This window comes from Zonotrichia leucophrys, chromosome 3, assembly GCF_028769735.1.
Source record: "Zonotrichia leucophrys gambelii isolate GWCS_2022_RI chromosome 3, RI_Zleu_2.0, whole genome shotgun sequence".
Classification (NCBI taxonomy): domain Eukaryota; kingdom Metazoa; phylum Chordata; class Aves; order Passeriformes; family Passerellidae; genus Zonotrichia; species Zonotrichia leucophrys.
In genome coordinates this window covers 75,331,595-75,350,948 of record NC_088172.1, presented here as the reverse complement: position 1 = coordinate 75,350,948, position 19,354 = coordinate 75,331,595, and the positions used below count along the sequence as shown (strand labels likewise).

Genomic DNA, 19,354 nt, shown 5'->3' with positions numbered 1-19,354 from the left:
GGTAAGAAAATGGAGCATTGGAAAGCCTCGTGGCAATGCCTTCTTGACATGAAAACTGACACCCCCAGAAAATACAGTAGCTTCAGTTCCTTCCAAGGTTACCAAAGACAGGAACAGACAAAAATAGAGCAAACTTATTGCAACAAAACATACTTATGAGTCAAACCAGAGCCTCTTCCCAATCCCCTCAAAGGCACGTTCTTTCATGTTTATTTTGCTCTTTTGGTATCCAGGTGAAGACTGCAGAATGGACTTCTCTCCCCATAAAGATAGCGTAATCCTACTACTAAAAGGCTCAAGATGAAAAAGGCCTTTCTCGGTAGATACCAGCTAATTGCAGTCATTAGAAGTAATGCTTTGCTATTTCTGGTTGAATGGAGTCCTCTTGGAGTCAGTTACGAGCTGAGTAGTCAGCTCTGCCTCTCTCAGAAGCATTAAGAGTAATAAAAGCTATTAGGGGCTGTACACTGTGGTTGTTTGGAGGGGAGGGCACTGGTCTCCGCTATGCACTTGCAAAGGCTCTGTCCCACACTCAGGTGGGGCATCGGCGGCACCACCCAAAAGTCGCCTGAGCCACGCAACCCTTTGTGATCGCCGCTAATCGGATGCTCCTGCCCCACAGCCCATGGCCTTCCGTGCGTGCTTCCTCCAGAGAATGACACTATGGAGCAAGGCACTTTCACAGCAACAAATCCAGGGGAGAAGGGACTCCTCTAGGATATACACAACTAAATTAGTCACCCTGAGCACACACTGATAAGCTTTTTGTTTCTAACTTCTGCTATCGAGATGAGCAAGGGAGGGAGGTGCCCAGAACCTCAAATTGCCAAAACACCTGCTCTCCATCTAGCTGAGAGCTACCAAACCTGCTGAGAACACCGGTGTAACTGCAGCCACATTGCAGATTTTTGGCGTGATGCCCCCTCCAGTAGGTAGCTACATAAAGGGTGCACTCTACAGCAAGAGGAAAAAAACATGGCTTACTGATGTGGAGCGGTTGGCGACCGAGACAAGAGCAAAAAGGGACTGCTTCGCTATCTGGCCACGGACATGAGCTGTACCCGACAGCCTTTGTCGAGTTTTCCAGGGGAGGATAAGCAGGGCAGTATCAGAAAACTCCGCGCTACTCCCACCACCCTCGGAACATCCCTCCGGCCGCCCTGCTGCTCTGCTTCACGGCGGTGCCTGCAGGAGCGACGCACAAAAGCGCCGACCGCAGAAGAGCCGGGCGCGCCGCAGACGGGGGTCCGGCGACCCCCGAGATGCACAAACCCGGTTACCCAGCAGCAGCCGAGGCGAGGGACGGCAAAGGACAGGCGCCCGGGGGACAGCGGGAAAGCCCGGGCGGCCTTGGGGCGGCGGAGGGCCCACGCCGCTGCACGGGTACCGCGCCCCCAGCCCCGCTCCGCCCCAAGATGGCAGCGGCGCCCCCGGCCCGGCCCGGCCCGGCCCGGCCGCCTCCACCGCGGGCTCGGCGCAACGGCCGCGCGCCCGGCCCGGTCCGGCCCGGCCCGCCCTCAACACGGCGCCACCGCGGACCCCCCCCATCCCCCCGGCAAAAACCCTCCGGGCCTAGAGGAGCTGCGGCCGCCGCGCCCCGCAGTGCCCCAGCTCCCGCCCGCTTACCGTCGGCCCCTTACCCCGTGTCAAGCGCGGACGGGCTCTCCCTGGGCCGTGCCGGGCCGGGCCGGGCGCTGCGGTACCTCGCTGCTCCCCGCCGCCCTCGGCAGCGAGCGACGACCGCTGGGCTCGGCCGAGTTCGGCTCGGTTCGGCTGGGTTCGGCAGCGCTCGGCGAGGGGGCGGGGCCCCGGCGGTGGGCGGGGCGCGCAGCCGCCGGCTCCGCACAGCGGCGGGGGGGCGGGGCCGCGGCGCCGCGCGTGCGCACGGGGGCTGCGCTGGGCGGTAGGGCGCGCGCGCTCCACGCGGGGGTGCGCGGCGGGGCCTGGGGTGCGAGCGGTGGGACGGGGACGGGGACGGGGACGGGACGGGACGGGACGGGACGGACGCTGGGAGTGCAGCGCAGGGTAGCCTAGCTCGGTATCGCAGTGCCCAGCAGGACCAGTAGCCGGCCTTGCCCCGCCGCCGGACCGGCCTGCTCGTGGCACGCTGGCTTTTTCCCGGGGACGGCGCCGGCCCCTCACACGGTCCTGTGGCCGAGCGGCTCCGAGCGGCTCGGTCGCTCAGCGCTGGGGCTGTGCCGCTGCCGTGCTCAGCTCAGTGGGCCCCGGGGACAGTCGGGCCCTCCCTGCCACCGGGTCCCGGCCGTGCCGGCCATGCCCTGGAAGGAGCCGCTTGCAGGTGCCCCTGGTGCCCTGTGCCCAGGGCTGGGGAGGTGTGAGCCCTGAGCATAAGCTGCTGCTCTGCAGGGACGGACACACGCTGTCCCCGAGTTCGTGTCACGCAGCGCGACACAGGGTGGTGACATCCCGTTAAATCAGCTGGGAACTGGAGCCTTTGTGTCGCTTGCACACTGTGCTCCCACTGGAGTAGCCTGGGAGAGAGGGAAAACACTCTTCCGAAGTTCCTGCATGTTCAGAGAGTTTCTTTGCTCAGAATTTGCGTGGGGCTGCGATGCTGGGGTTAGGCTTTTGTGGGTGTGAGTAGTCATGCTGCAAAGTTGGACCAAAATTCCTGTGTCCTGACCAGCGTGGCATTTACTCGCGTGTGTCATGCGGACTCGGGAAGTGTGGGCACTCGTCTGTGTTTTCCTGGTTATTCTCCAGAAAGCTCTTTCGGAGGTCCAGTGAGTAAGGGGAGGCCACTGGGGGAAAAGACTGTATGACGTATTTCTTAAAAGTATGAATAACTTAATCTTTGTAGTAAAAACAGGTAGGTAAGCCAGCCTTTTTAACAGCAGGACACACATGCTCATCTGAGCTCTATAGGCTTCTCTGGTTCCAGAGCTCTCCAGGCTTTCCTGAGAGGGTCTTCTTTGGACAGAGAGAGGCTGAGTTAAGGGGAGTTTCTGAGCGAGAGATGAGGCTTATGCCACCAAAGCTACAGGTAGCTCTGTACTGCCTTGTGATGCAAGCGTGCCTTTGTCTCCAGGTCATGTTTCTCTTCAGCCTGAATTCCAACAGCATTAGGCATCCTTTTCTGGTACAGCTTTATCATGAAGACCTAGAGCCACTATCATTTTTTGGTCTGTGAACAACTAGTCTAGGTCAGTTGTTCCTGATGTTTTTTCACGGTCAAGACACAGCTACACATCTTCTCTTCCTTCTTGTGTGTATTGTCCTTGCCACAGCTCCCCCCAGCGTGGTTACTGCTGTCTGGGTTGTGATTGCACCTTACTGGTTGAGGGCTGGCCACCTGGGTCAGGGCTGGGAACCAAATCTGGCCTTGTGGCTTTCCACCATTGTCCGGCTCTTGGGACCTCAATACTTCTAAAACAGGTAAAGAGACATTTGAGAGGTGATAGCGGTGTAAAATTGCAATGGTGTGGGCAGTTCTCTGAATTCACATGTGATTCCCAAAAGGCAGAGGCAGGGGAGAGACCTTTCTTGGCTTCACATCAAATCCCACAGGGAATTTCTGGGGCTTGTCCAGTACCTGCCCATTTCTGTTGACTTCACACAGATAGTTGTCCTCTCTGTAGCTTAATTTTCTGCTGGTGCACTGAGAATAACCCCTCCCTATTTTAGTACAGTGCTGTGAATATGAATATATGGGATGATTTTAGGTGTTCTGATATTAGGACAATAAGTACCATAAGTACTTTGGAGTTGTGACTTCTGGATACTTAAAATGTCAAAAGTAAGTTTTATTTTATGCAGCTCTTTTGTTATCTGCCATTCCTGATCATGGTCTAGAAAAATGAGCTTAGTGTGTTTTGCTTCAAAATTGTAACAGATATACCTGTAATGAGTTTCTGTTGGTAGCTTGGATCAGTAAATATCCTGTTTAATAGCTAATCCTATTCATAAACAGATTTTAAAAAGACTTAATTCCTCTGTGTGAATCCTGGTCTTTTTGTCATTAATATAAAACCAATTATGACTTGGTAATGAATATCTTGTGTATTTTTAACACACACAGCCCTTAATCACATTGTTTCCTTTAGGAGGAGAGCTGTGAATAGATTGAGTCCCCCAGTTCACAGTTGGCTCCTGCAGCTCACTGTGGCAGACAGTCTATAAATAGACCTGCAGTGGCAGAGTAGGGGTTTAGGCATTTGCGTTGCATGTACTGCCTTGAGTTTATTTCCTGTGTTTTAATGCTGGATGACAGATGCAGTTCAAATCTTTATTCTGCCTGGAGCATGTCTGTTTTGATCTTTTGAAAGAATAAAGGTGAAGTTGGTCTCCACTGTTTGTGCAGATCAGGTCACTGCTATAAAAGTGAGAATATTTTTATCTGGTTTCTTTGGCTTTGACAGCAGTCTCTGGGTAGTTGGCCTTAGGATTTGCTTTGCAACATCCATTGGTTTTCCATGGGGCCTGTCTGTGTGGATGAGTTGCCAACAGAAAGAAGGAAAAGCTGAATGATTATACAATTAGAGATCTTGGGAATATAGGGAGGAGGGGTTAGCTCCAAAACTTAAAAAGGAAAGTACTCCTGGATTGCCAGGTAACAGCACTCTTTAAAATTACGTTTACTCTAGGATGCAGGCAGGGTAAGAGTGGTGCCTTGACTGTTTTTTAGGGTGTACACCACTGATAAGACCTTGGTCAGCGCTGTTGCACTGGCTTCTGGAGTGCTCAGATGCAGACCTTTCCAGTGCTCCCATGGCTGTATTAGCAGAGCAGATTCATGCAGACCATTCTTGTGAAGCACACCAACGTTTTTGCTGAAATGACAAGAGATTCTTTTCTTGTCCAAGTCTCCTGGTGTTTCTTTGGAGATAGTGTCACCACATGAGGCTGGGTTGCCAGTGGGAGAAGTCCCAGTCTTGTGTTGCGCCACATTGCCTTGCAGCAGGGTTCATGTGCCTTCAGTCTGAGCTAGCTGAAAACTGATTTACTTAAGTGCTAAAGCCAGCTTAAGGGAGGTGATGGGAGTGTGTGTTGGGGGGATGCAGGGCTTCCTTTCTTGGTGCTGTGTGCCCTGATGTTCATTTGTAGTGGGTATGTAATCCTCTCTTCCTTGTCTGGCTCAGGTCCTTGCTCTGTTTCAGTTCCCTGAAGTGGTCTACTCATGCTGTGCATGTATCTTTTGTGTTTTCTGATTTTATTAGCTGGGATGAAACTTTCCAGAATTTCTCCATTCAAAAGATTTTAGCAATCAAGATTTCAGCAAATACAAGTTAGTTCTTTAATATCAAGGAAAACCACTGAAGGTGATAGCTAGAGCACATGAAAATGGTGCAGTGGATAAATAACTTCCATACATTTATAACTGGTGAAGAGTTTCTTTGTTGAGCAGTGCTGGAATTCTATGTCAGTCTTTTGCATTGATTGGGGTAGGGCTGAAGGGTCCTTGAGAAGAGTATTTGCAGTAGCAGGTTACTGCATGCTCAAAAGTAATTCAGTGAAGTAGAAATAGGGTCATTTTAGTGAATATTTGATTAACAAATTCCTCACCTTTTTCTGAATGTTACTTTGAGCTCTTGTCTGAGGTCTGTGATAACTTTTAACAGATATGTGGAGAGGGGCAAAGTGTCTCTGTGACTGTGATTTTCATGAGATAGAGCCACTACTAGAAATTAGGGGCAGCAGGACAGAAACAGCAAGAGATTTCTCTGCATGATTCTTTATTGCTGCTTTGGTGCAGCTATGAGTGATCAGTGTTATGCCAATAGTTGCCTTCGAGGCTTCTCATTTTAGGATAGTGTCTATTTAAATACTGCTCCTGCCTAGCTTGGAAAACTTGGAAATTAATCCTGCTTGAGCAGGAGATTGGACTAGATGACCTCCAAAACCCCTTTTGAAGATAAATCCTTGGTCAGGAGTGTATTAGTGACTAAGTACTAAGCCAGTGGTGGTGTTCTGTCTGTCCAGGCTATTTTGCACTGCGCTCCTGCCTGTATCAGTTGAGTAGTACCAATGGCAGACTTCTGGGAATCCCTACGAATTTTGCTGTGCTTAAAGGTTATGGGGTTACTCTTCCCATACACCTGGGAGCACTGAAACCTGGTGACCTGCGGAGAGCCGCCTTCAGAAGCCAGCTTGGATCACATGCATTCGCTGTGCCTAAGTGCAGCTTCCTCTGAGCCTTTTTAAGGCCCCCTGGTGTGAGGCAATGTGTGCTGGGAAGGAGAAAAGTGCTGGGGGCACTGGGGCTGATGGCTGTCATTGATTTATAGCAGCTCTTCAACTTTGGCACCAGCTTGGGAGTGTTCATGGGGCAGCACCAAGTGTGCCAGAGTGAACAGCTTCTGTGCCCTTCAAAGCTTAATTGTTTAGTAAACCAGCAACTCCATAGGGGAAACTGAGGGCAGGAGAGATGAAATTCACAGCCACAGAGGGATCAAATTGGGACTGGGTCTGGTTGAGGAGCACCTGGAGTCAGACCCAGACTATTGGCTGTTCCTTTCTAGAAAGGAAGCTGGCATGTTACAGTAGCTGAAGTTGTGATTCACTCTTCAAGTGTGTGAACGCACTTGCACCCTTGAATGCCGTTCTTCATGCCATAGATGCATTCTTCTTTTCCCTCCACCCTGAACCCTCCTGCTAATTGGAAGCATCCCCCCTGTTTACTCAGTTGCTAACAGGATGCTTCATACCAAATAATCAATCATAAGAAATTTCTTAGCTTGTGACACATCTTAATGTACTGAGGAATGATTCTTAGCTGAGAAGGGGATACTGAGTCATCTGAAGAAATAAACAGTCCTTGGACACTTAATGCTGTTGATGCTTCCGCTGGTAATTTTGTAACTTCAAACCTTCACTGCTGCCACGGGGTAGAAACAAACAGTGACTTGTCCCAGGAGTGATGAGTGAGTTCAGAGTTTATGCAACACTTCAGCACATTGTAGATGTGCTTTAAGCGCATCTGGCTATGCTGGTCCTGGTGCTGCTGTCCCTGTGACAGCAGTCAGAGCCTGCAGCTGTGCTTGCCTTGTCATGAGCTCACAGACCTCTCTTATTGGTCTTATGTAGTGATGAGGATGAGCAGACAGGCCTTCACTAGCCACCAAGGCTACCATGCCTGCAAGGAAATAGAGATGGGGTGACAGTGCTCTCTGTATTCCCCAAGAAGTGTCCACGAAAGACAACAGAGAGGCCAACTTGCTGCTGCTTTTTTGGGTTTTGTAGAGGCATCCAAAGGCTCATTATGATTCTTTCACATGGGGAGCCAGCACACTCACGTGCAGAAGAGGATACAGGCAGATAGTGGGCTTAAAGTAAGTCAGCATAGTTGAACTTGCTTAGAAATCTGAGCAGCAGCAAGGCCAGGTATTGGACCTTGATTGCCAGGAGCACTGTAAATGCAACAGGGCCTTGCTGTCATTAGGCATTAGGATCACACAGGTAAGGACATGTGGCATAAACACAGCCTTTTTGGAGTCACATTTCAGAGAGGAGACTGTGGGAAAGCCCTCAACTCATTTGATGATCATCTATCCCACAGAAAGGTGGCTCTTTTTTTTTTTGTTTGTTTGTTTGTTTGTTTTTGGTTTTTTTTGTAAATAAATGTAAGCTTTGGCTGTTGCTGTTCTTTTCCAAACCTGCCTGTTTGACAGAGTTGGTTTGGCACCTGTGCTTTGCTCAGGAAGCACCACTCAAAACTGCTGTGGTGCACGTCTTATGCTTTTCATCGTGCTCTCAGGTAACACTTGCTTTGTAGAACAGCTACAAACCCTAAAACTTACACACATCCCCAGGTAAGCAAACACATTGGAGAAAAAAGTAATAAAAGAGGGAGTTAAGATTTAGGCTGGACTTTACTTGGTTGTATTAAGAGCTGTGGCATTGTCTATTTGAAGGTTCTGTGGGTATTTTTTTCCCCCTAGAGAAGTTAACTCAGCTTTATTTTAAAAATAAAGGTTAAAAAAATGGCTTTACAGTGTATTGCTATAGTTTGGCCCAAAACTCATCAGAACTGTCAGAGAGAGATGAGGTCAATGGATTTTTAGTGTTTGCTTTTGAAAGGAGAGAAGCAGAGCACGTGTTGGTTACACTGCCAAGGTCACAGCAAGCTGTGTCACATGCTGGTAGTTGCAGTCAGGTGGAAAGTCTTAGCTGTACCTGAGGTGGCCTGAAAGAGGCCTGGCTCTAGGTCTGTGTTGTTTCCTTCCTTCCCTTGGATCTGCCGGCATAACCACCTGGGTCATGGCTCCCTAATGATGTTTGGGAAAGTGATCTGGGTTCAGATAAGCCTTTGTGTCTGCGTAGCAAGCTGGTCCCAGTCAGTGTGACAGAATGGGGTTGGGGATCCGCCACAGACGTAGGCAGGGAGGAGGGTGTGGCTCTCAGTGAGGTTACCCTTGTGACCCAGCTCTGCTGCACTCGCCGTGGTGTGCAGTGTACAGCAGCTGGAGTGAGCACTGCAGAGGCACAGGGAACTCTTCTCTGGGCAGCCCCAACAGGGCAGGACTGGCAGCAGCATGACTGTGTCTTGTAACAGGCTGCTTAACACCTTTGTATGCCAAGAGACAGTGTGCCCTCACCAACGGAGCTCTGACTTGTTTCTTGTCTGGCAAATTGCTTCCTGAAGCTGTGATGCCAGTCTGTAGGTTATTTGGCCTTTTGCTTGGTTTTGTAGGTAACCTTGGTAGCTTTTACAAGTAACCATGATGGCTTTTTCTGGGCATTGCAGCCTCTAAACCAGTTCACATCTGAAATTCTCAAACCTGCTTCTTGTTATGTGATTCACAGTGCACACAGAACGGCCCTTACCTCTGTGTCCAAGAAACTGCAATGCAGTGATACTGAATCCAGCTTTGTAGTATATGTGTATGAATTACATTGTCTCCTGAATTCAGGCAGGGGTTGTAGATCTGCTTGTGGTGTGCTGCAGCTGCTGCTACCACTCTGTGTGTCCTGTGGATTGCAGCATCTAAATAGCTGCTGAGGCCCTAGTGTGTGATTCATGTGAAGGAAAGAAAGCAAACCAAATTCTGTCCATTTTCCAGAGTTAATAATTCTTTTGTTTCTTCTGCAGGGTTGGCTACCAAATGGCTCTCTTGAATAGACGAGTTGGTTTATCCTTAACCCATCTAAGCAGTGCTGTGATCCAACGACAGTTCAGGTAACTTTCAGATTTTGCTTTTGTTTTCTTCAGAATGTTTAATGGTTGAAAGAGATGCTGTTAAGTTGATCAAGAATAAGATACAGCATTTGTAATTCAAAAGGGTAATAAATTTTTTTTTTATATCTTACACTTGTCCTTTCATAGGTTGAAAAGTGAGCTCAGGCACTCCATTTGCAGGTTCCTAGCATTCTGCATTTTCATATGTGTGTAAGGAGGCTTTTAGGCCTTTGACAGCCATTCATGGGCCTGCAAGTAGAAGTTGAAAGTGTCTGTGTTTCTCATGCAAGTGGAAAAAAAACCAACAACAAGCCCCTGCTGATGCAGAGCCAATTACAGTGCTCAAAGTTATTCAACAGTTTATCATTTATTTAGAATAAAAATAATCTGAAAAATTACTTTCTCATACTTTAACAGTGTCTATTTTGTTATTTTTCTTTTGTTTCTTGCTCCAGGCTCTAGGCATTTAAAGTTTTAAATTTATGTACTTCATATTTTACAATGCTTTGCACAAATCTTACAGTTTAATCCCACTGTACACTCTGCCAGTTTGGGGAATCTCTAACTCTTTGAAAGGTCAGGGCTTCAGTTTAAAGGATGATTATAGTCATTCTCAGGATTGTGGTCTAGAGGGGGGATTAAGATATGGGCTAGGTTGTGTGATACACAACCTGGGAGCTATCTCAAGGAGGTATCATGTGTTTCTGGCTTTCTCTTTAAGTGGGCTGCATGAGAGCATTGGCCAGCATACATTTAAAGCATGTATAAGTGACAGTGACAGGGAGGTGAAGTCCAGTCCATAAAGGTGAACAGGACTTCAGAAAACTTAATGGGGAGACCTTTTCTTTGTGGGGTATTCCTCCAAAACTGTGGCAGAAATCAAGAAAAAAGGGAAGGAAAAAGTTCTCCCAGTGCAGTTATTCTTGTCTAGTGGTTCCTGGACAGTCACATCCATATGTCTTTGCTACTGCTGTGTTGTACACTTGGTCCCACCAAAGTTTTCCCTGCTCCTTCCTGTGACAGCACTTTTCTTTTTCCAGCCTCCTGCCTTCTGCTTTCCCTGTTGTGCAGCCACAGATGGTGGGCAGAGGAGAGAGAATGTGGTGTACCACAGTCCTTGCCAGAGGATGGGACTGGATGGGATGGCATGGCTGGTTGCAGAGATTAGTGACTTCTGAGAGAGAGAGGAAAGCTAAACTAGGCCTCTGCTGTGGTAAACAGATCTTGAAAGGCAGAGCTTGACCTCTGGAGCAGTTGGACTTGTGCAGATTGACTCCACTGTCCTTCACCGTGTGTAAAAATTCCTGCTTCAGCTGATGTTCATCCACACCACATTTGGTGTGCATGCTCATCTTTTAGGTAGCTTTGCAAATACAAGCCTTTCCTCTTCAAGAAGGGATGATGGTCCCTATTTACTTTGCACACTTCTGAAAAACGAGATGAATGGTTAGGTTGCTTCCATATGCTGTCACTGAGTAGTTCAGCTGGCAGCAGGTTGGCATTCCTGCAGCTCTGGCCAGCATGTTTCTAGTACCTCATTGCAAAGCAGTTGTTCAGCAGCAGAGAGGATCTTCCTTTTCCAGTGGTCTGTGTTTGGGTGTCATTTGAAGACAAGCAACAAATCCCTTGAGTTTGAACTCACTGAATAAAAGAATAATGGTTTCTATAAGGTAGTATGTTCCTGCTGTTCCCAAGAATATTCAGAGTCGGACCTAACAACTAGTATTGTGCAGTTTGTTGTTTCTTACTTCCACAAAGCAAGCATACAGAAGAGACTGTATGAGTCTCTCTGGATTCCTTCTACTTGGGGATGGTGGCAATCTCTTAGATTCTAGTTGGGAACAACTTAGGACAGCCACAGCAGGACCTCAGATGTTTTACTGAGAACAAAATAAACTGTGAGACTCACAGATTTCGGTAAAAGGAAGGTGGATCATAAAAATTCTTAGTGCTGGGTACTGTGTGCAAGATTGAAGGAACCTGACTTGAGTCTTAGCTTCCTGCAGGCTTTTTGAAACAGAAGTGAGCACATTTTGTAGCTTGTAGATTAATGCTGCATCATCATCTGCAGTTGCTAAAAAGCCCGTGGTATGCAAGCCACTCTTCATGCCATCTTTAGTTGTGTTTTGGAGTAGAAAGGTCATTTTGTATTTGACATTTAGTAAAGAGTGTGCAAAGCCCCAAGTAGCATCTGGCTTTCAAAGAGCACATTGAATGCAGTCAGTGTGTCACCCATATGGTATATATTCGTTGTTGGTGCCTTTTGAGTGGTTTGTGTAATGACAAGATTCTGTTCTGGGTTTGCCTTTGCTCCCCACGGATTATTGAGGAGATGTGTCTGTCATTCTCTCCTGTGTTTGGTAGCATCACCGGAGCGTGCCAAGCGATACAGAAACTCACCCGCGTGCGAGTGGTGGACAACAGCGCCTTGGGGAACACGCCCTACCACCGGCCACCAAAATGTATCCACGTGTATAACAAGACTGGAGTTGGCAAAGTTGGAGATAAGATCCTTCTGGCTATCAAAGGAGAAAAGAAGAAGGCTTTAATTGTAGGGCACAAGATGCCGGGCCCCACCATGACGCCTAGATTTGATTCCAACAATGTGGTTCTCATAGAAGATAATGGGAACCCAATAGGCACTAGAATAAGAACACCAATACCCTATACACTGAGAAGAAGAGAAGGCGAGTTCTCCAAAGTATTGGCCATTGCCCGCAACTTTGTATGAATGCTGAGAGGTCTTCAGCAACCCTTCTATATCTTTTCATGCAGTAGCTGTTCCTTGGTCCTTTTCCAGAAGCCGGTGAAACATGAAAAAGCTGATGTTCATCAAGAATTTCTCCTCCCATTTAAGAATTTCAAGCAACTAATTTAAATATTGAAATATTTTCTTTTTCTCCAAAAGAAGGTTGATTTATTTCACAGAACACCTGCAGTATGTTTGGGAAACAGTCCTTCACCCTTATTCCTCCTGTGGTGTTAATCTGGTCTGTTATCATTAAAATGAGACCGTGAAAATCCTTGTGCCGTATTGCTTATGTTCTCTTTTCCCTATTTCTGCCTTTCCCAGTTCCCCAGGAATAAGACTCAATCCCTGGCCCAGTGATACCGGATGTCTACAAAATGGATTCACAAGTAGTAGAGTAGGAGAGATACGTAATGAATTATGGGTGCTTTGGGCACATTAAATAAAAGGACTGGTTTCTCTCTTTGCCTAAGAGAAATATTTAGGAATAATTAGAATGAGGATGGCACGGTGGCCTGCAACACCCTTCAGTGGTGTGTGCTTGAACAGGGCATACCAGAGACTGGGAAGCACAAGTAGGTAGGAAAGGGAGCTGAAGAGGGAGCCAGAGAGTGAGCTGAGATGCAGCCTGTGCTCTCCACCTGACCGACCCCTGAAAACTGTGTTCTCAGATAAATGCAAGGGCTGGGTTCAGATTGAAAGGACCACAGAAAGAAGCTTCCTTTTGGACTGCTTCTTGGGACCACTGTCAGACATCATCTGAGGTGGGCTATTGGTGAGGTTGGCTGTTGTCCAGTTTCCTAAGCTTAGGCACAGCAATGGGCAAATGCTACTCTGTTGCTTTCAGGACTGGTTGGGACCCAGGAGCCAAAGAGCTGCTGTTCTATGGAGCAGAGCAGAGAAACTTGGTGCTGGTGACTGGTGAAGGGACATCAGTGCAGAGCACTCATAGACATAGCAGTGCTGGGGAAGAGGGTGCAAGGGGCGCAGTCAGCAGCAGTTAGGCCTGTTCCTCAGAGGTCGGGTGGCAGTGGTGGCTGACTGCTCCTTGCCCTTCTGCCTCCTCTTCCTCTTATGCTGGGAAAGCTCCTTGCTTTGGCTCTGCATTGCCTCAGTGTGAAGATCTAAAGAATGCAGTGCTGAGCTATCGCACACTCCAGTTACTCCTTGCAGATGTATCTGCCCATGGTCCTCACTGTGAAATTGTCCCACATTGTCCCTGGAAAAAGTGAGCTCTGGACCCCCTCCAACTCCATTGCTCCAGGTATCACAAAAAAGATTACACTATAGGTTTAATTTCAGTATTAACCTTTAAGTAATGGCACTGTCCCATTAAGTAAAATTTCCCTGTGAACTCAGTTCTGTGGGAAAGCAGAATCATGCTGCTGGCAGCATGTTCCTTGTTTACTATTGTCTGGGGGCTGGGGAATGTTGGGTTTGCTGGTCCAAGTCCTCTGTGCCCCATGGGCATTGCCTTTAAGCCTTGGGCTTGCCTCCTCCGTACGTGTGTGCCCAATGGCACAGGAGCAGAGCAGATGCTCACCTGGTTGAAGTCAGTGTTTCCAGTCAATCTGAGTGCAGTCAACTTCCAGGAGGAACTCTGTGTGCTCAGAGATGTTTATGCTGTTTCTCTAAGTGGGACAGTGAGCAAACTCTGCGTGGCAGTCACAGTGAAAAGTGTGACTGGCCTCCCTCCCTCGGGTGGGTTTTGCTTCAGGGTCACAAGGACATGGCACAGCCTGATGTCTCAGACATTGTCCATTGCCCTTATTTTTCATGGTTAGATTTGTTTCTGGATGATATTTGGAGTACAAAAAGGATATATGCTTTTATGCAATTTTAGGGAAAGTGTTTATGCCACTCAATCGCTCTGAGGTCTTGCTTTAGAAAGCCTTCTGCAACTTTTGAAACTCCTCCAACCCTGATAAACACTAAACAAATACTTCTATAATTTTTTAATAAATCATAAGCAAATTGACAGGTCTGTCCCGGCCTTCCTGCAGGCAAAAGGAGCTCAGCCTTCCTTAATGTAAGTGCTTTTGAGAAGAGAAGAGGAAAATGCCTTCCACTAACACAGTGCTGGAGAATAGCATTTGAAGTAGCACTTGTAGGGGGCATTTTGTTTCTGTGCACAGTCTGTGGGTAGAGCCGAAGTGGATTTCACTCCAGCTGAATACCTCATTCCTGCCTAGCCTGGTTTATAACTTGTCTAAAGGGACACTTTACTGTGAGATTTTTGCTTAACAACAACTCCAGCCTCAAAGCATCAACCAGCAGGACCTGGGCGCCTGCAAACAATCCTTGTTTTTCTTGTCCTGACCATAGGGGCTCTGAATCTCTCATGGGATGCCAGACCCTGCTGTTTGGATATTAAACATTTCACATAATATTTGCTAATAACTTTCCAGCATTTTGCTGAGGAAGAGGTCATGGGGAGAGGGCACGAGAGGAAGCGGGCAAGACAATGCAGCATACTTGAGATTAAAATGTGAAGTGATGCTTTAGTTCTAAGTAAACTGATACGTGTGGAGCTAAATCCTTAATCTCAGAGCTTAATAAGCAGACATGCAGACAGCTAAGCTAAGCATATCTCATAGTGCGTCCCCTGCAGTTTTTACCTGTCTCCCCTGATGAGGAATATCGTCTCAGCAGAAATCCCTGGCCTATGTTGACAGCTCTGTGCTTGGCAAATTCCGGGTGCTGCCTGTAGCAGTATCTCTCTGAGGGGAAAGGGTCCAGCTTGTGGATGAGCCCATAGCCAGCTGCCACCCATCCCAGTGCTCTGGGCCCTGCCATGGCTGCAGGATGGTGAGCTCTGGCAGCAGAGCCTGTGCGGGCAGGGGCAGATGGATGGAGCCTTGCCCAGGCTGAGGTGAGTTCTCCAGACTCTCCATCTTTTCCTATGAGCAGACCTGCTCAAGGATCCTCATTTCCAGGTCCCCTCTTTTGTTTCTGCACAGGGGATAATACCTGCTTGCTTTCAACTTCCAGGCTGTGCTGTGCTCTGTTCCAGAGCCTTCTGAGCAGTGAGCCAGTGCTGTCTTGGGAGCAGCTACTGGGTTTCCTGGGCTCTGGCTTGGGGCATCCTTCTTTGGGATCCACTGAAGCTGAACTCTCTCCAAATGGGAGGCTTTTCCTTTTGCATCCATCCTACTAGGAAAGCAGATGTGATTTCCTCCCTGTGTAGCAGTTCTTCCTGCAGGTTCTTTTCTTACAGGATGGCTACAGGCAGGTGGAATGAGTCCCTCAGAGGAGAGAAGTAAAACCAAAACACTTCCTATCTCAGCTGCTGCCAGAAGGTCACTTTCTCCCCTGGTCCCTGTTTATTATTCTGGCATTAACATGCTTCTATATAACAATAGAAAAAAATTCCAGGATGACACATGCTTAGGAAGAATTCTCTCATCTCCCGTGCAGCTTCTGGGGGAGCTGCCACCTGCTGCAAAGGGAAGCCAAAGGCAGAGTCCTGGAGTCTTCTTGCCTCATTACAAATGTGCCCCCCCTTCAGTTCCAACTGGGTCTTCGGTTTACTGTACATTCCCATGTGTTTGGATTTAGGATTTGCATCAGCTGAAACTCCCAAGAGGGTGCCTATTTGCTGGTGAAGTTGGGGACTTTGTGCCCAGACATTCTTCCATGGGAGTTGGGGAGGAGGTGTCCTTTTTAGGGCATCCTGCATGGCTAGGGAGAGATGGCCTTTGGGAAGATGCTTACCCATGAAAGATATGTGATGAGGCTGGGGCCTGGAAAAAGACAGGCAAGCACTGGGGATTTACTGGCCGTGAGAAGAGGTGTCCCTGGAAGGAAGCGGGCGAGACAGATTATCGTGGAAGGATGCGGCAGGGAGCTGATGTCTTCCATCTGCTTGGAGACTGAGGCTGGGAGACAGGCGGCCCCGGCTCGTGGCCCTGTGCCAGCAGCGCGGACGGACCCCAGAGCTGGGGGGAGCAGCTGGTGACTTTGGGGCTGGGAGGAGGGGGAGCGAGCTGAAACCCCAGCCGGGCTGGGGGCGATGCAGCCGGGGACGGGCCCAGGCTCGGCTGGCAGGGCTGCACATCCCCGGGAGGGAGGCTAGGTGGCAATGTGGCCGTGTGTGCCCGGCAGCCTGCCCCGTGCCCCGCGGGGCCCTCAGCCTCACTGGCGGCACGGAATGCCCCTGGGTCAGCACAGAATCCCCCCTGCCTCAGCAGGGCGGCGCAGCTCCGGCTGGCCGCGGTCAGGCTCGGGGGGAATCCAGCCTGACCTCCCTCGGGAGAAGAGCCGGGGAGAGCCAGGGAATTCTCACTGCCCTTGAGCCCTGTCTCCACGGAAGGTTGCTGGGTAACCAGGGGCGTCAGGGTCTAGGAAGATCACTGGGAAGATCGGTGTGCAAAGCAGCATTCTGACTGCCGTGGGGCTGGCAGCTGGCTGGGAAGAGCAGGGACAGCAGAAGGATGCTGCTCATGGATTGCAAGGGGCTGTAAAACAGGAGCCGGGGGGCCAGCAGGGAGGCACAGCCTGGCTCTCCTGCGAAGCCCTGAGCTGGGCCACTCTCCTGATGCAAAACAAGCCCTCAGAATGCACTGTCACTCCTTGCTAGGGTCTTCCATCCAGATGCCAGATCCCCTTCCCTGAGGGGAAGGCATGCTGAGCCTCAAGACTGCAGTCTGAGCAGCATTTTCCACCCAGCCGCACACAGAAGCAGTGGCAGGACCCTCCTGAGCCCTTCTGAGGAGACAAGCGAGGGATGTCATTTTTTTAAGTGTCTGCATCTCATCTGAATGTGGCTGGGCTGCCTAGGATTGACATGACCCAGGAAGAGCAAAGAGGACAAGGAAACAGCTGGACACTTGTTTATCTCCTGCAGCTGCAGTTCAAGATAGATGAGGGCAGGGGAAGAGCGTCCGTCAGGGAAACTCAATGGGCTGGACACAATGCAGAGGGGGTAAAGGGGACAGAGAGTTGGGAGTGAGGGAAGGGGGGTGGGGTTGGTGCCACTGCCAGGACAGAATCCCAGGGTTACAGCTTGTGTGGTCACTGCCCAAAGGGCTCTCCCCTGAGTGCATTAGCATCAACTACAGCCTTGCCACCTCATTTTCTGAGCAGTTTCTCCTGATCTACAGCATAAGAAATGGGATGCTGAATGACACTGAATCTAGTCTGAGTGCTGTTACAGTGGTGGAGCCTCAAGTGAGCATGCCAGGCTAGTCAGCTTATCTCAGAATTTATCAAGGATAGAGGATGGAAATTTTCCTAGGCCTGTCACAGATACACCCTCTAACAAGAAAATAGAACTGGAAAGCTCAGGAGTGTCTAGCCTAGAAAGAAGAAAGATTAATGAGGGCTCATGACAGAAGGATAAAAAGAAGGATGTGGAGAAAACACATCAGGCACATCCATTCACCTTCTGTGAGAGTGCAGTAAAGGCAGTGTTCAATCAAACAGGCTGTTGGAGGAAATAAAATTACCTTTTTTTCATTTTTCCTTTCACCCAAAACACAAGATGCCTCATGAAGTTCATTGCCCCAGGGCTTCACTGCTCAACAGAGCTCGAAATGAACCTGGATGTTGACCTCCATGCAGGCTACAGTGAGTGTGCTCAGTGTGAAAAGTACACACACCCTACCCAGAAGACTGGGGAGTGATGTGCCCGGGTATTGTGGCATAGACACCAAAGACAGGCTGTCCCTTGGGCCTTGGAAATATGAGCTTGCTTTGCAAGTGTCTGAAGGCTGGCTGTAAACTCCATGAAACCAAATGCAGTTCCATAAAAATAAACATGCAAGCCCCAAGGTACAGCATGGCCTAAGGCAGAGCCTGTAAAGGACATCCAAGGTCTTTTGTTACAAGTCTGCACCCCATATCCAGCCTGCCCTCTAGCTCAAATGAGCTGCTCTTCATAGCTATGGCTATAGAATATGAGGGGCACTGGTGACCATTCCCCAGGGCCAAGGCCAGGACATGGACAAAAATGTCTTCCTCTGATGGCCCCCAGTTGTGACTATGGCACCACAATGTGGCTTCCCAAATTAGATACATCTCTTGGGATTAAAAGATTTGTTGCTCTAGCTTGTAAGACTGGATGCTGACCATGGATGAGGTAAATCTTCCTCACATTTCTGGGGGATTATGATGCAGTGATTGGAAGTCATGGTGCTCTCTTCTTGGCTCCAAAATGAGTAATGTGGATTGGGAAAGCAGCAGTCAAACATTAGGGGTGGCATGTACTGCTGGGGGGAATGTTTCACCCACTGTGTTCAGGGGATAGGAGGAGCTCAGGTGCTCCCTGATGTCCTGGTCCTGCCAAACCTGGCGCTGCTCACTCAGACAGGCACCACATCTTGGGATGGGGCACAGAGAGCTACAGTGGGGTGAGTGATGCCCAGTCCACTCTGATGGTGCACTCGCAGTTCCCTGGAGGCACTGACAACACCAGACCACCCTAGGTTCACCAGGGATGGCAAAGCTGAACAGACCAGAACGTGTTTTTTACTCCTGTGCTTCAGGCCATCCCTAAGGGAGCCTTGCTGAGGGCCTTCAGGTGCTGTTTTGTCCTGAGCTTTCACACTTCGCCCCAAGCATCTGCCTGGGATGCACGGGAGGCTTGGGAAGGTGGTGCCCATCTCCAGTGCAGCAGGACCTGTTACTTCTGCAGGACAAGGTTTTGGGGTTTTGTATTTGTGCTTGACTGGAGCAAAGACAATGGTTGTGTGTTGCCCAGCCACCTGAGCTTTACTCCTAATCATGTTTACTTTCCTCTTCAGAACAATGCTCAAGATTCCCTGTGGGGGTCTGGAGAAGGGTAGGAAAGGCTCCACTTCACTGGCAGCAGAAAACTCTGCTTGGAGAAGTAGAAAGTGAGGAGAGGAAGTGGTAGGGTGGTAGAAGTTATCTTTGCCCTTGTTTCCAGGGCCTGACTCTTAGCTCTTGGACATTCTTCCAGAGGCTCTAGACAGCTCCAGGAAGCCTCCTGTCCGTGTTTTGTAATGCTAACATCTGGAAATAGCTGGTTTGACTGGCTTCACTAGTCCCACACTTTGCCTCAGCTCTGCCCTGTGGAGGAGGAAGAGGTTCCCCAGGAGGCCTCACCTGCAGTGGGGTGGGCTGAGGACATGGAGACTTCCAGGGCATCAAATGCAGCCCTGCAGAGGCAGGTTCCTCATGAAGGCCTGACAGCTCAGGCAGTGGAACCTGGGGGAGAGGGAAGCCAGGCTGCCCTGCTGCCTGCAGGGGAGGATCTCCCAACACCCATCAGGCTCTGGGGGGCAGGATCCACCCTTCCCCTACTCCCTGTGCTCCCTTCACTGCTGGTGTCTCCACTTTGCCAGCCTGCCTTGCTTGCAGGGAAACTTGAGGGCAAAACACTGCCAATGCAGAGTGATGGCTGGCAGGCAGTACCTTGTGCTTCTGGGGGAAGCTGAACAAACATTAAGACTCTTAAGAATGGGATAATACAGCATTGGTGGGTTGTCCTGAGCAAATTTTTGGCC

General features: G+C 49.4%; 2 protein-coding genes across 8 annotated transcripts in view; one reads left to right on the top strand and one right to left on the bottom strand.

The window, feature by feature from the left end:
- Positions 1-1,820, bottom strand: part of TMEM63B (transmembrane protein 63B) — a 49,225-nt gene extending 47,405 nt beyond the window's left edge. Inside the window, exon 1 of one of the 3 annotated variants that reach the window (XM_064708858.1) lies at positions 1,627-1,820. The gene's annotated coding sequence lies outside the window, so the exon portion shown is untranslated. The remainder of the gene's footprint in view (positions 1-1,626) is intronic. The other 2 variants (XM_064708856.1, XM_064708859.1) reach the window with 2 other exon arrangements.
- Positions 1,165-12,159, top strand: MRPL14 (mitochondrial ribosomal protein L14). 5 transcript variants are annotated; one of them, XM_064708861.1, is made up of 4 exons: positions 1,880-1,903; positions 3,249-3,396; positions 9,050-9,136; positions 11,501-12,159. In XM_064708861.1, the coding sequence occupies exons 3-4, from the start codon at positions 9,063-9,065 to the stop codon at positions 11,865-11,867; spliced, it is 441 nt and encodes a 146-aa protein (XP_064564931.1). In that variant the 5' UTR covers positions 1,880-1,903; positions 3,249-3,396; positions 9,050-9,062; the 3' UTR covers positions 11,868-12,159. The 5 variants fall into 5 exon arrangements, with proteins under 5 accessions (XP_064564934.1, XP_064564932.1, XP_064564930.1 ...); XM_064708864.1 differs by lacking the exons at positions 1,880-1,903; positions 3,249-3,396 and adding an exon at positions 1,165-1,383; XM_064708862.1 differs by lacking the exon at positions 3,249-3,396 and having other exon boundaries at positions 1,848-1,903.
- The last annotated feature ends 7,195 nt before the right edge of the window (positions 12,160-19,354 follow it).